This window comes from Pogona vitticeps, chromosome 13 (assembly GCF_051106095.1).
Source record: "Pogona vitticeps strain Pit_001003342236 chromosome 13, PviZW2.1, whole genome shotgun sequence".
NCBI classification, from domain to species: Eukaryota; Metazoa; Chordata; class Lepidosauria; order Squamata; family Agamidae; genus Pogona; species Pogona vitticeps.
The window spans coordinates 16,249,914-16,264,399 of record NC_135795.1 but is presented as its reverse complement, the minus strand read 5'-3'; the positions used below and the strand labels follow the sequence as shown (position 1 = coordinate 16,264,399).

The 14,486-nt window shown below is 43.5% G+C and overlaps 1 protein-coding gene and 1 long non-coding RNA gene across 2 annotated transcripts; one reads left to right on the top strand and one right to left on the bottom strand.

Moving 5' to 3' along the window:
• Window positions 1–5,020: 5,020 nt before the first annotated feature.
• On the top strand, window positions 5,021–11,552 carry LOC144583011 (cytochrome P450 3A24-like). Its single transcript, XM_020802418.3, has 9 exons — window positions 5,021–5,382; window positions 5,754–5,842; window positions 6,282–6,430; window positions 6,811–6,938; window positions 7,159–7,237; window positions 9,149–9,309; window positions 9,505–9,731; window positions 10,480–10,642; window positions 11,414–11,552. The coding sequence occupies exons 1-9, from the start codon at window positions 5,251–5,253 to the stop codon at window positions 11,537–11,539; spliced, it is 1,254 nt and encodes a 417-aa protein (XP_020658077.3). The 5' UTR covers window positions 5,021–5,250; the 3' UTR covers window positions 11,540–11,552.
• LOC140702549 (uncharacterized) lies at window positions 9,997–11,551 on the bottom strand. The gene is made up of 2 exons (XR_013539083.1): window positions 11,418–11,551; window positions 9,997–10,626 (listed from the first exon to the last, which is right to left on the bottom strand). It is a non-coding gene; the product is annotated as an uncharacterized LOC140702549 (long non-coding RNA).
• Window positions 11,553–14,486: the final 2,934 nt, after the last annotated feature.

Genomic DNA, 14,486 nt, shown 5'->3' with positions numbered 1-14,486 from the left:
CAAAGGGGTTCGTTCCTCCCTCATTCCCAGGACTCACTTTTCCAGTTCTCCTGTTCTCTTTTGTGAGCTGCACACGGTTCAATTAAAAAAAAAACCTCATGCATCTTCCTGCCCTATCTATGTTGGGCAACTATCCTTGAACTGAACTCCTTACATGCACTTGTTTATAAAAAGCCAGTGGCCAGCTCCAATCCTGTATATGCATCACCGTCCAAAATTCTTATTTCATTCATCTTCATCATTGGTTCAAAGTCATTGTGGAGCAAAAGCAAAATCTTGCTGGTTTCAGAAAGAAGGGGAAGGGGAAGAATGTAAAGATTTATAGTAGTAAGAGATGTCAAGCAAGAACACTTAGATGTCTTTTTGTGTCTTCGGATACGATATCAGGGTAAAAGAACAGGTTCAAATTCCTGTTCGCCATGAAACTCACTGAGTGACCTTGGGCGAGGCACACTGTTTCAGCCTTATTTATGTCCCAGGAGTGTTGTAAGGAAATCAGCCACATATGCAGCCCTGAGCTACTTGGATGAAAGGTGGAATTGAAATGTAGGACACTAGATTAGATTAGGCATCCTTCAGTCTCAAGAGATTATGGTAACGTGCTCTGTATGGAGGACTTGGAACAGCGTCTAGTGTGGCTGAGGAGGCCAGTTCGAGAGTGACTATCCCTTCCACACTGAAGACAAATAATATCTGTCCCCTTTCCAGCTCCCTGGTTTTGCTGCTTTTGTGACTTCCTCTTTGCCTCGGCCTGCTGGACAAGGGTCTCTTCAAATTGGGAGAGGCCGTGATGCACCACCTGTCTCCAGGCTGAATGCTTAGATGTGAGGGTTTTCCATCTGTTAAGGCCATTCCTAAGGCCTTCAGATCCCACTTGCAGATATCCTTGTATCGCAGCTGTAGTCTCCCTCTCCTCCTATGTCCCTGCACTAATTCTCCATACAGGAGATCTTTTGGAATCCGATGTAGGACACTAATGACAACTAAAACCACGGGAAGTGTGAAATTAGATTGGACAACAACTGAAGAGAACCAAGTTCAGATTTCCGTTCAGCCATGGCTGTGTAAGCTCAATGAGTTGGAGTACTTGGTTGTGGAGCCAGGGAGCAGGAGATCAATTCCACTATGGGCCTTGTAAGAGATGGGCCCGTTTGTGTGGCTTTGGACATATAACATGGTTCCAGAGCAACTCCAGCAGAAACAGAATGGGAAACCTCTGCTGAGTGTTGAGTGGCTGAAATCCTGTTGCTTAGTTAGAGTAGGGCTAAATGAATCAATGGAACCCACAGAAGATCTACCCGTGTCACTCGTGTGAGCCAGGAGGTGAGGCTGAGGAGCCTAACGCCAAGGGAGGCCCAGAAGGAAAAGACAAGAAATCGGGCCTTCTCGGCGGTGGCTCCTTGCCTCTGGAACAATCTACATCCTGGGATTCGCATGGCTCCCTCGCTGGGTATCTTTAAAAATCAATTAAAAACATGGATGTTTCGGCAGGCCTTCCCATCAGATAATTCCTGATGCCCTTTTTCTTTCCTTTCCTATTGTTTTTTTCCCATCTTGTTTAATGTTTCTGTTGTGCAAAAATTGTTTTATATACATGTATTGTGTTATTTTATGTTGTTAGCCACCTAGAGTGGTCCTAATCCGACCAGATAGGCGGGATATAAATAAAATAAAATAAAATAAAATAAAATAAAATAAAATAAAATAAAATGAAAATAAAATAAAATAAAATAAAATAAAGAAGAGGTTCTGAGTGACCAGATTTCAGCCTATTCCTACATGCCCTTGACAAGGTTTACTAGCAAACAGCTGCCTTCCAAGAGGTTCTGGTTATCACCGGCCTGCTGGAGACAAGGTTGAGTCAGGAGGAGCAGGCAAACACCTATAAATTGGCCATGCGAAGGGGGGGGCAGTCCATCAGCTCTTTCATGTGACTTGCCAAGGAGGAGCTTTCAAATTAAAAGTGCAAGTGGCCGAAGGGAACAGGAGCATCTTCTGCTCATCAGCTTGGAAACCAGCACAGGAGGGTGACGGGCGTAGAAGGAAAGGAAGGCATTTCATTGCGTGGTCCTCAGAATGAACTTTCATTCCTGCTTCTCTCCAGAAACCTGGGCACTCATCGTCGTTCTCTTGGTCCTCCTTCTGCTGTAAGTGCCGGGAGAGAGAGGGAGCCATTAGAGTTCCCTGGAAAGAGCGATGGAGCTTCTTTGGGAGGGGGGTGGGGGGGGAGCTCTCTGGGGAAAGGTAGATTTACGAATGCCTGAATGGATCTGCCTGGAGGTCAATCAGATTGGGAAAGGTGTTGTTTTGATGGGAGACCTTGTGGTGAAAATACAATGTGAAAAATTATTGGCTAACTCAATGGATCAGAACCATTTTCCTGCTCTTTCTCAGTTTCCTTACTCTTATTCGTTGCCCTGGCTGAGAACATGATGGGAGCCAAGCTTTGTCTTCTGACATGGGGAGCTCTCCAACGTTTTTGGTGTCCTTCTCTCTTCTTCATGCTTATCAGACAAGCACACCTCTGGAAACACCCTGAGCATTGCTCAGAAATCCTCTACGCCCCCTAAGTTGCAGAAAAAAAACTAGCAAATAGAGCTTGTTATTCTATAGATATTCAAGTAATACAGAATATCTGTAAATAGAGATATTTACAGATATTCGAGAGATACAGAGTACTGGAACCAGAAATGACTTTAGATGGTGTAGATTTGCTTGGGACAATGTGCCCTTTCTGTACACAGCACGTTGGGAAGATGAACTCAGAAGAAATGCCCATCATGGGAAGTGTGGGGAGAGTGTCCGGCGTTTATCCACAAAGGCCGGGACCAGCCTTGCCAGGAGACGAGGCCGGCTGAATGATTTCTCTCTTTGTCTTTTCAGCTACGGAATCTGGCCCTTCAATTTCTTTAAGAAGCTGGGGATCCCTGGGCCCCGGCCTCTGCCCTTTGTCGGGACGTTCCTCGAATACCGACATGTAAGTATTTGGGTGCAGGAAAACCCTGCCTTCCTCTGAGACGCTTTCAGTGTCCCCTCCGTGGTCAGTTCAAGGGCTGGCTTAGATCGTTTTCTCTTTTCTTGTTCTGTGCTTCTCTGACATCTTTTTATTATTATTAATTCTGGCAGGGGGTTATCCATTTTGATGTGAAGTGTCATCAGAAGTATGGCAAGATCTGGGGGTAAGTATCCAACAGAATGAATCCTTTTCCCCACCAGGAGAGATGGTTAAAATGTGGTTTTTAGCCATCAACCTCCTCGATTTGTGTCTACAACAGACATGCAAATGCACGTCAGACTGAGTTTGGAGATCCAGTCTCTCACCTACCTCTGCTACTTGAATATAGTCTGTGGGTGATCTGGAAATAGATTGCTACTAAGGAGTGTGGCCAAGACACTGAAAGGAAAAGAGGAATTTATTTTAATTTTTAATTGCTTTTTTTTAATATCAGTGTTTGGTCTCTCTTTTTTTTCATGATTTGTGGGCTGCCTTGAGTCCCGTTGCTAAGTAAAAACTTGGCAAAGAAGCAGAGTAAATAAATAAATGAAACTAGTTTCGCTTATGTATTCGAACTAGGATTTTTGATGGCCGACAGCCACTGCTGGCGATTCTGGACCCTGTCACCATCAAAACAATCTTAGTCAAAGAATTCTACACCAATTTTACCAACCGCCGGGTAAGTATGCACTGATTTTTTCTCTCTGATAAGCTTACACTTAGGTACGTATTTAGATATTAATGGGTACCCAGTTTGGTACAGTGGATAGAGTGACAGATTAGGGCTATGGAGAAGAAATCCCTGTTCAGAACTCACTGAGGGTGAGAAACTTGTAAAGCCACTTTTTGAATACCTCATTTAGCCTGAAAGGTCTATTGTTGTTGCTGTTGTCTGCTGTCAAGTCATCTCTGACTCATGGCGATGCTACGAATGAGAACACTTCAAAATGTCCTGTCCTCTACAGCTCTGGTTAGCTCTTGCAAACTCAACCCTGTGGATTCCCTTAGGGAGTCAGCCCATCTTGTATTGGGTCTTCCTCTTCTCCTGCTGCCTTCCACCTCTCCCAGCATTCTGCCTTATCAGGATGTGCCCAAAGTAGGACAGCTTCGATTTCAATATTTTTGCCTCCGGGGATAGTTCAGGATTGATTTCATCTAGGATCCACTTGTTCATCTTTCTAGCAATCCAGGGTATCTGGAAAGCTCTGCTCCAGCACCACATTTCAAATGAATCAATGTTTTTCTTAATCGCTTTCTTAACCGTCCAGCTTTCACACCCACACAACGGTGATCAGCGATACAAGAGGGTGGATGATCTTGGTCTCTCCAGTGACACATCCTTAATGCTTGATTGATCTTTTCTGGCTCTTTCCTTGCTGCCCTTCCTAGTCCATGTCTTCTTCTGATTTATTGGCTGCACTCTCCATTTGTATTGATGATTGAACCAAGGTCTGCAAAATCTCTACCTATTTCAATGTCTAATCTAAAAATTGTGTAGTTCTTCTGTAGTCATGATTTTTTGTTGTGTTAGCATACAGCTACAATCCTGCTTTGGCACTTCCTTCTTTGACTTTCACTAAAAGTTTTTTCCAAGTCCTTGCTGCTTTCTGCCTGTAAGACGGTGTCATCTGCATGTCTTAAGTTACTGATGTTTCTTCCAGCAGTTTTCAGTTCTCCTTCATCTGAATCCAGACTGGCTTTCCATATATGATCTGCATACAGACGGAACAGATAAGGGAATACAATGCACCTTTGACTGACATATTTGCATATAGGAAACCATTCTATCTCTTCATAATCTGCCCTAAGGTTTATTAGGGTCGTTATAAGTCAGATCTGACTTGATGGCACAAACTCATATACAGAAAGAGAGAGAGACCTGAAGGTTCATTGAGATCTTCATCTTATAACTGGGGAGCTGGAAGGGAGCTTCTGGATCATTAAGCCCAGCCCCTGTCAAGAACACACAATGGGGAATCGAACTCCCAACCTCTACTCTGCAGTCAGATACCTAAATGGTAATGTAAAAGCGTTTAGACAGCGTTCCGTGTCTAAATCACACTGGCCATGTGACCACGGAAAGATTGTCTTCGGACAAACGCTGGCTCTATAGCTTGAAGAGCGGGATGAGCGCCGCCCCCTAGAGTCGGACACGACTGGACAAAAATTGTCAAGGGGAACCTTTACCTTTACCTAATGTAAAAGACAGGATACAAATTCCAGCAACAACTCAATGCTCATTATTATTTTCTTTTATGTCTCGTATTACTAAGAACAATGGTTTGACTGGAGACTTAGAAGCATCTGTATTCTTGGCCCCAGATGATAAGTGGAAGAGGATTCGCACCGTCCTCTCTCCCACCTTCACCAGTGGGAGATTAAAGGAAGTAAGTTGTGAAAGCCAACACTCTGCCTAAGGAATATTTTGGTAGATATGTTTGATCTCTTTTCCCCAGTGCTAAAGCAGCTGAACTCCTAACAAAGCAAACCCGTCTTGAGTTTGAAATTGTTGTCCTACAAATATTTCAGGATTGTCATCCTAGAAAGAAAGCCTCCGTTGGCTTTCATTCTTCTGCGAAGGGGTATAACAGCATCGGGCACATCTCATGAAATGCTCCAGATCTTTGGGGGAGGCCCTTCTCTCAGTCCTGCTATGTTTCTGAAAGTTGGATTATAGGACAACTAATTGCAAAATCATTGCAAGCGGCTTGTTGAGAACTCTTATCAATAGCAGCTCAGGCTTTGATCTGTGTTCCAGATGCTGCCCATAATCAACCATTATGGGGAGATATTGGTGAAGAACATCCAGAAGGAAGTGGAGAACAATGAGCCCATAGACATGAAAGCGTGAGTAACCTTGTGGGGTTACCGCAGCCTAGTCACTGTATGCCATGGTCAAAGAAGTTCACGAAGGATCTCAGAGGAAGACATGCTGCCATTTTGTGTCTCTCTGTTAGATGTCCACATGGAGCTATACTTTTCGTGAAAGCCTGTGGCATGCACATTTCTCGAGTGTGGCTCTCAGACCACCGGTGGGGGATGCAGGATTGAAACATTCCCACATTCCTTTAGCTTTGTGTATTCTGGATGGGGCTGGTGGGAGATATCGATTAAAAGATCACATGTTCCATCTTGGCTAATGTTTTGCACGATTCTGCTTAACCTGCAGATGAGCAAATGTCTCTGAAAAAGTGTGCTTGTTACTATGGGAGTCTGTTCCTTGAAAAAAAAAAAACGTGCATACAGTGTCAACCCATGAAATGTCTTTGTATTTTCTTCCCTCTAGCCTTTTTGCAGTCTACAGTTTGGATGCGATGAGCAGCGTTTCCTTCAGCATTGACATAGACTCCATAAACCACTCCAACGATCCTTTCGTCAAGAACCTCAAGAAGCTGGCCACGGTCACTTTTGAAAATCCACTGCTTCTCCTGGCTGGTATGAGCCCCCCCCCCCATGTGGTAAAGCTTTTTGACCCTTTTCTCTGTTAAAAATAAGCAGTGGGTTGGACGTTGGTGAGGTTTCCTTTATGGACTGTCTCTCTGTTTCTACAGCTCTTGCCCATAACTTCTTGACCACTGTATGCCCTCGTAAACCTCCAGGGCTGAACACCGGGGTCCCTCCTTCCTTTCCCCTCCCACTTTTCACCCAGTATGGAGGGAAACCCCAGAAAGTAAGACATCACCCTAAATCCCATGTTCCAGTGTCTCCTGCCAAGAGGTGATGGGATGTGACAGGTCTCTTATATTCCCCTTAGAAAGAGTGGGACTTCTTGGTGAACTTTTCTCCCTCAAAGGCCACTTTGTTCTTCTCTTCAGTTGTATTTCCATTCCTTACACCATTACTGGAGAAACTAAACATCACCCTGATACCTTCGTCTGTCTTGGATTTCTTCACGGCGGTGGTGAAAAAAATCAAGAACGACCGGGGAAAGAATAAGCATACGGTCAGTTCAAACCGTTGTGTGGTGTTCTAATGATTCATAGTTAAGATAATGTGTGACTCCTTCTTTTTTTAAAAGGAAATAAATATTCAGTCCCAAGACCATCTGCACTAAATCATACTGAGCAGCTTCTTGATTCGTAAATACCGCTTTGGTCTGCAGGAACAGCGAGGCATGTTTTTGCCTCTTCTGCTAACCACGAGCCCTCTCTGTTCCTTTGCAGGAGCGCGTTGACTTTCTACAGCTAATGTTGGAGGCCCAAAATTCAGGAGATGTCTCTGATGGCACAAATTCATATAAAGGTAAATAGATAAAGCCACAATGGTAGAGCTCTGTATCAGATGGTAGTGGAATTCACCACACCACTCTGTAACACCATAACAATGCTCCGGGGGACTTCAGAGCCTTCTGAAACAAGCCTTTCAATTTCGTATGGAGTTGTAGAAGAAGGGTAGACAGCTGGTTTTGGAGGAAGCATTGGGGGGTCCAGCAGAATTTGACCACAAATTTCCATTTGAAACAGGGGCTCCTGGGGGATATTGCTAGGATAGGCAGGTTTACGGCAAAACTTAGTGAATGCTATAAAATTAAAGGACCATAGGCTTATCCACAGGAGGTGTGTGGTTATGAGTGATATGTGTTGGAACTGTCGTCCCTTCCACCCATATATCTGGAATGATGAGATAAGCTGGTGTTGGCCTCCTATATTGCAACAATGGAAAGTTGTTCAATTTTGGGTCATAATTTTAAATCTCATTTTGCACTGTGTGTGAGCTTTCATCTGCTGAGCACTGAGCTCTTAATGCGACCACACTTCTGGATATGCATAGAAGTCTTGATCTGTTCCCTTCCACCTGTAACTATTTTGGCTTGAAGATCGATGCTAAGAAGACAGTCCAAAGGTATACCAACAGCCCCTTACTGCAAAGGGTTAGTTCACATCTCTTGGCAGGACCATCTCCTACTGTGTTCTCAGTAACAATGAAGTGACCTCAAGAATCTCTAAAGCCAACACCATCTTTGGAAGACTGCAGTTCTCTGTAGAATCAGTCTTTCTGTTAGTCAGAGCATGTACAAAGCTGTTGTTCTGTATGATGGAGCCCAAATCTGGACTGTTGTTCAATGCCAAAGCTTTGTCATTTCCATCTTTCCTGTCTTGGATAACTTCTAAGCATGAAATGTAAGGATAAAATCCCTGACCCCTAAAGTCTTGGAGAAAAATCAGATGACAAACAGTCTTGCCATCTTCTAACGACAACTACTTCAGTGGGCTGGCCCTGTCATCAGGATGTTGGGCAAGCTTCTTCATTTTCTATGGAGAACTTGTTCCAGGTGTTCAACTGCATCCTGGGCAAGAGAAATGATTCAAGGATACACTGAAGACAACATTGAAGGGTTTAATGTTGACCATTTCAATTGGGAAGCTCTCATTTGATTTGGACTGCCTTGAGAATTGTTATCAAATGGGGGCAAAAGAATTTTTAATAAAAAGAAGCAAGGAGGCACAAAGGAAGGAGAGCGGCGAGGAAGCAAAGGTAATTTCTTGACAGCTCATTGATCTCAGGATCAGCTAATGTGCTCTTCACCACTGTTTCCGTATTTTCTGGGCTCCAATTGGGCTAGTTAATCATCTGAGTCTCCAACAACGTCCTGCTCCTCAGCTTTAACCCCTCACTTCTCCCCTTTCCCCTTCTAAATGATGAAGTCGATGGAGGTGGTGATATCTGAAAGCCTAGAACAAGTTACTATCCCTCCGCCGACTCTCTCTCCATCCGTTCCTTCTCCACACCTTGGAAGGAAGATGGGCAAAACGTGCCCTTTTAGGGACCATAAAGGAGGGTGAAATCCTTTCCAGAAATCTAAACAGCAGGAAATGGAAGGAAAGGCTATTTATTTATTTATTTATTTATTTATTCATTCGTTCATTCATTCATTTATGTAAATAAATAAATATAAATAAATAAATTTTCAGCCTGCCCATCTAGTTGCTTGGCCACAACACAAGGCAACTGATAATATCACACTCTTAACTTAATCACAAAATTGAAGAGGACAAAAATAGGATGTGTGGAAAGGGCTCTCCATTCACTGCGCAGGGTTTGCAAATGTTACTTTTTCAGAGAATAACTGCCCCTATTATTGTTATTGCCTGATTCCATGTAGCATTGATTTACCTTTGTATTCCTCCCCTCCCTCTCCTCATTTATTTTCAGCTCTGACTGACAAGGAGATATCGATGCAGGCCGTAACCTTTATTTTTGGTAGTTTTGAGACCATCAGCAATGCCCTTAACTTTCTGTCTTACTCCTTGGCCACCCACCCGGATGTTCAGCAGAAGCTGCAGGATGAAATTGACAAGATACTTCCCAACCAGGTAAAGACCTCAATTATCATTATCATGTGTCACATGATAGATAATAGCTTAGGTGATCTGCATTATATGCAACATTATTTGCAGTAGAATTTTAAAGGGTAACTTTGCAATGGATAGATGTCCAATGCTTCCTGTTTCTGGTCATTTAGTATTTCTAGAATGCCTCCAACTAACAGTACTTTCTGTCCTTCACAGGCTCCTCCCACCTATGATGCAATCACTCAGATGGAATATCTTGACATGGTGATAAATGAAAACCTCAGGCTGTTTCCCCCAGCAGGAAGAATTGACAGGGTTTGCAAAAACACTGTGGAGATCAATGGCATGACCATCCCCAAAGGAACTGTGCTCATGATCCCAGTTTTTGTCCTGCACCGTCTCCCGGAATATTGGCCAGAGCCGGAAGAATTCAGACCTGAGAGGTAGGTTGCAAGAAACCCTGCATATGTCCTCTGAAATTGGAAATTTCCACTCCCAGAAGCAAACTAACTGCCCAGAGTAGAATGTTGGTCTAGATGGGCAGGATAGAAATCAAATCAAATCAAATCAAATCAAGTCAGTCAGTCAGTCAGTCAGTCAGTCAGTCAATCAATCAATCAATCAATCAATCAATCAATCAATCAATCAATCAATCAATCAATCAATCAAGTTGGCCATTGAATCATTGGGACCTATAGGACTGTTGAGTTACTGTACAAAAATTTAGTCAGTGGCTCTACTCTTTTTTTTTGAACAAGCAATTGGATGCTGGCCCTAAGCACAAGATCCATCGGGTCCCTTCCAGTTCTGCAGTTCTAAGACGATGATGAAGATACAGTTATGTGGTGGGGGATTCCGCCATGCCCTGGACCAGCATTCCTAAAGCTGCGATGGGCCCTGTAGGAGAAAGAATGCTGGTTGCTTCAGCCTTTAATGAGGTCCAGAAAACACTTGCGTTTTTTTCTGTCCATCCCATGCAACTCGGCCATTCATAAGCAATTGAAGGACTCAAAGGATTAATCAAGAGACCCAGATGACTTCCTTCCCCAGGTAAGAATTCTCAGACACCCAGCTTGGCTCACCTGTTTCTTCCAGCGGTGAAGGATCAAAGGGTTACGTTGCTCCCTATTCCCAGGACTTGTTTTTCCCTTCCTAGCTATTTTCTCTCTCTCTCTTTGGATTTGCACACAGGTTCAGTAAAGAGAACAAGGAAAACATAGACCCGTACATCTTCCTGCCCTTCGGAGCAGGTCCCAGAATCTGCATTGGGATGCGCTTTGCTCTCCTGGCTGTCAAAGTGGCCGTGGTGGTCCTCCTGCAGAAATTCTCCTTCCGGACCTGCGAAGAGACACCGGTAAACTGAGTTTGTTACTGTTGTTTTATCTAAATACCACCCGTAAAGGGCAAATGCCCTTCGACTGAACTGCTGACATGTAATTGTTTACTAAGAACAAATGGCCAGGTCCATCCCTATATACATATCACCATCCTAAATTCTACTTCATTCTTCTGCATGATTTGCTTCCAATCATGGTGGAGCAAAAGTTAAGTCTTGCTCATCATAGCAAGCAGGAAAACGTAGTAAGAAGGAAAATGCAAAGATTTACAATAGCCTTATTGCCTCTGACTATTTAATAATATGAGCATCACCTCCTGCAACCTTTAGCCCAGTCATTTTGCTTTCTGGTAAGAAAAGGAAAATGTTTGTGGGAATGGTGCATTGCACCTCCAGCCAGTGACCAAACTGCCTGTGGATTGTGGGAGTTTTAGTACTAAACAGTAACTACTAAGAACAGAGTTGCCATTTCCAAAACACCCAGTTAAACAGCTTAAGCGGTCAAGAACCCCTGAATGACTTAGTTCACACTTTAGCTCAGAGTGAGCCTCGCCATTGAGTTACCAAGGAAAGTGCTTGGATATTTCCTCGTGACTTTTAGATCCATCTTAAAGATTGTGGGGAAAGTAAGAGGGAAAATTCCATACCATAGAAATAACGGAGGCATATCTTTCGAGTTTCCTGTCAATTAGCTGTTGAATCTCCCTTTTAAACCACTCTCTAATCATTTTTTCTTTTCTGTTTCTCCCTCCGCACCATATATTTTTCTCTCTCTTGCTTCGGACAAAGATACCTTTGGAATTTATCAGCCAGGTCTTCCTGATACCAAAGAAGCCGATCAAACTGAAGTTCGTGCCCAGAATGGTTACTGGATCTGAGGAACAGAAAAATGGGAAACCGCAAAGAGGCCAATAGGACAACTCTCCCTGTGCCCTACATCCCATGGAGACAGTTGATTAAGTCAACAGCAGGACTGAGCACTTACAATGGGACACCATGTTCATGAATTCTCTCTTTCACATCACTCAGGACTAGTGACTTGAAGCATTTGAACGGAAGAGAGGCTGTTGTAATTTTTAATCTGAAGAATATCACTAAAATGCTATCTTCCTTCTTTAAGTATATATGTCTCTATTCAGATGTAAATCTATTGAATTTAACAGCACTTACATACAGATTACTGTAGATTGTATAAGATTGCAACCTTTGTTTACTTAGTTTTATGTATTTGGTGAAGGAAATGTAAAGTGGGACAAAAAAGACTTAGAATACTTTTTTTTAAAAAAATTACAATTTATCCTACACAAAGGGCGTGTTTGGTTTTAATTTTGATTATTTATTTCCTTAATTGACTCTTTTTTAAAAAAAAAAGAATGAGGCTGCTAATGTAACAAAAAACACAATATTGAAAGGTAAAAACAGCAACGTAAATGTGAAGAAGAAATTAATAGCATTGTGTTTAAAATGTTAGGTAAAAGCATTTCTAAAAACAGATTTAGGAGCAATGAAATATAAACCATCTCATTCATTGAGCACAGAAGATGCCAGCCACAGAGACTGGCGAAACGTTAGGAAGAACAACCTTCAGAACACGGCCAAAGAGCCCGAAAAACCCACAACAACCATTAGATCCCGTCCGTGAAAGCCTTCGTGAATACATCTTATTCATTGTTTCCTACACAGTCAGTCACTAAGGAGAAGCCTGTCTGAAGAGAACAGTCATCACCTGATTGTGGAAGGACAGCAAATATGAGACCACCTGGCCTCCAGTGGGAGGGAGTTCCAGAGTCTGGGAATAGCAACAGGGATGATCTTTTATTGTGTCTTCACCAAGCACACCTGTGAGGGTGGTGGGACGTAAAGAAATGTCTTCCCTTATATCCAGATTGCTTGCAAGGACAGGGAACCGCAAGAGAGGATGCAAGTACATAAAACAGTAAGGCTTTTGGAACGCTGAACGAGGCTTCTTAAAACTTGTGAGCCAGGAAAGTTCAATGTGATACGTTGGTGGCTTTTCTCACTCTGTTCAACACTGCTATTTCAAGGTACTAGACCATTTTCCTTCTGTTTCTACCTTTTATGGTTAGTATTAATTGCCCTGGCTGAGAATTTGATCGGACCCAGGAGTTGTCTCTTTCCACTGGGAGTTCTCCAAAGTTGTCCAGATACTTCTGCCAATGGCTTCATGCTTCCCAGGCAGGCAGAGGTCTGGCGTCACTCTGATCCATTTTGCTCCCTCTGCTTGTCTTCAGGAACAAAGCAGCAAAACAGAACAAACTAGCAAAACAAGTGTGGCATCATGTGGCTGTACCTTTCCATGCAGGAAAGACGGGTTCGGTTTCTCCCGGAAGGATGTAGATTTCGAATTCTAGTCCTTGTTCCGGGATGGGTTCAAACGGATGGGAGGGGGTCAGTCTAAGAGAGGAATTTTCCTGTTTGTTCCATCCCATCCGGTGCAACTTTGAAATGGATCAATAATAGCTGGACTCAAGGAGCCTCCTGCCATGGGAATCAATAACAGATTTATGTAGCTTATCTTTGTAGAAAGGACAGATACATTTGGTAATAAATGTGGTGCTTGTGGTGTCCTACAGCCAGAATCATAGCAGCATTTCTTTCTCTGAAGAACTTGCCCTTTGCGTCTGCCCTTAGATCACTCGTGGGACCAAAATGGGTTCCTTCTGCAGGTAATAATTCTCAGATAACCATCTTGGCTCACCTTTCTTGTCCAGAGATGAAGGATCAAAAGAGCCCAGTGGTTCCTCTTTCCCAGGGCTCACTTTTCTCCTCCTAGTTTTCCTGTTTCTAGATTTGCACACAGGTCTAGTAAAGAGAACAAGGAAACCCTTGACCCCGTACACTTTCCTGCCCTTCGGAGCGGGTCCCAGGAACTGCAAAGCTTTGCTCTCCGGATCTTAAAAGTGGCCATGGTGGGCCTCCTGCAGAAATTCTCCTTCCAGACCTGCAAAGAGATATCATTTTTAAAAAAGAGAAGGTTGTTTGTTTTATTTATATAGATATAAAGGGAAGGTGTTTTGGACTAAACATGCTGTTATTTACAAAAAGTCAACTGCCACTTCTAAGCCCATTGGCACATCACCTGTGGCAAACTCTTACTTCGTTCTTCTGCATCATTTGCTCCCACTCATTTTGGAGCCTCCCGGTCTCTCTAGCCGAGTGACCATGCTGCCTGTGGATTGTGGGAGTTGTAGTATAGAACAGAAACTAGGAAGAACTGGATTGCAGTTTCTGAAATACCCTCGGATTGCTGGAGATTAAGCAGCCATTACCCCCCCCCCCGCCCCGGGGGAAAGCTGAGCTCACACTTCAGCTAGGAGCGATCCTTGCGGTTAGGCTGTTGAGCAAAAATGCTGTTTCCTAATCACAAACTTCGTGGGGAGAGAAAGAGAGAAATGCCATACAACAGAAACCGGGGAGGCTTGTCTTTCCATTTATTTCCTGCTAGTTAGCAATGGAAATTATTTCCTGCTAGTTAGCAATGGGACATCCCTTTTAACCCATTCCCTAATCATTTTTATTTCCTGTTTTTCCTGGCACCCCCGACAACTTTCTTCTCCGGTTCTTGCCCAAGGTTCCCCTCGACCCTGACAGCAGGGGTGTCAGGAAACCAAAGAAGCCGATCAAAAGGAAAGTTCATCCCCAGAAAGGCGGCTGGATCTGAGGAACAACGAAACAGGACGTTGCAAAGAACTTGATGCCACAGCCCTCCTTCTGCCCCACAACCCAGGGAATTTTTTTTTAAATGGGTTTTAGACTCTGAAGTTGTTTTATCACAGTATTGTGCAAAGCCGAAGCCCCCCCGGGGGGCGCGCGTCTTTTCCGGGTTTCCCGTCTTCCCACC

What these genes read in the sequence shown, in the direction of transcription:
- LOC144583011 (XM_020802418.3), top strand. Translation starts at nt 5,251, where the DNA reads ATGTCTCGTATTACTAAGAACAATGGTTTGACTGGAGACTTAGAAGCA. An exon ending in ACAAGATACTTCCCAACCAG is followed by an intron (nt 9,310 to 9,504) that starts GTAAAGACCTCA and finishes TGTCCTTCACAG; the next exon opens with GCTCCTCCCACCTATGATGC. An exon ending in GAAGAATTCAGACCTGAGAG is followed by an intron (nt 9,732 to 10,479) that starts GTAGGTTGCAAG and finishes ATTTGCACACAG; the next exon opens with GTTCAGTAAAGAGAACAAGG.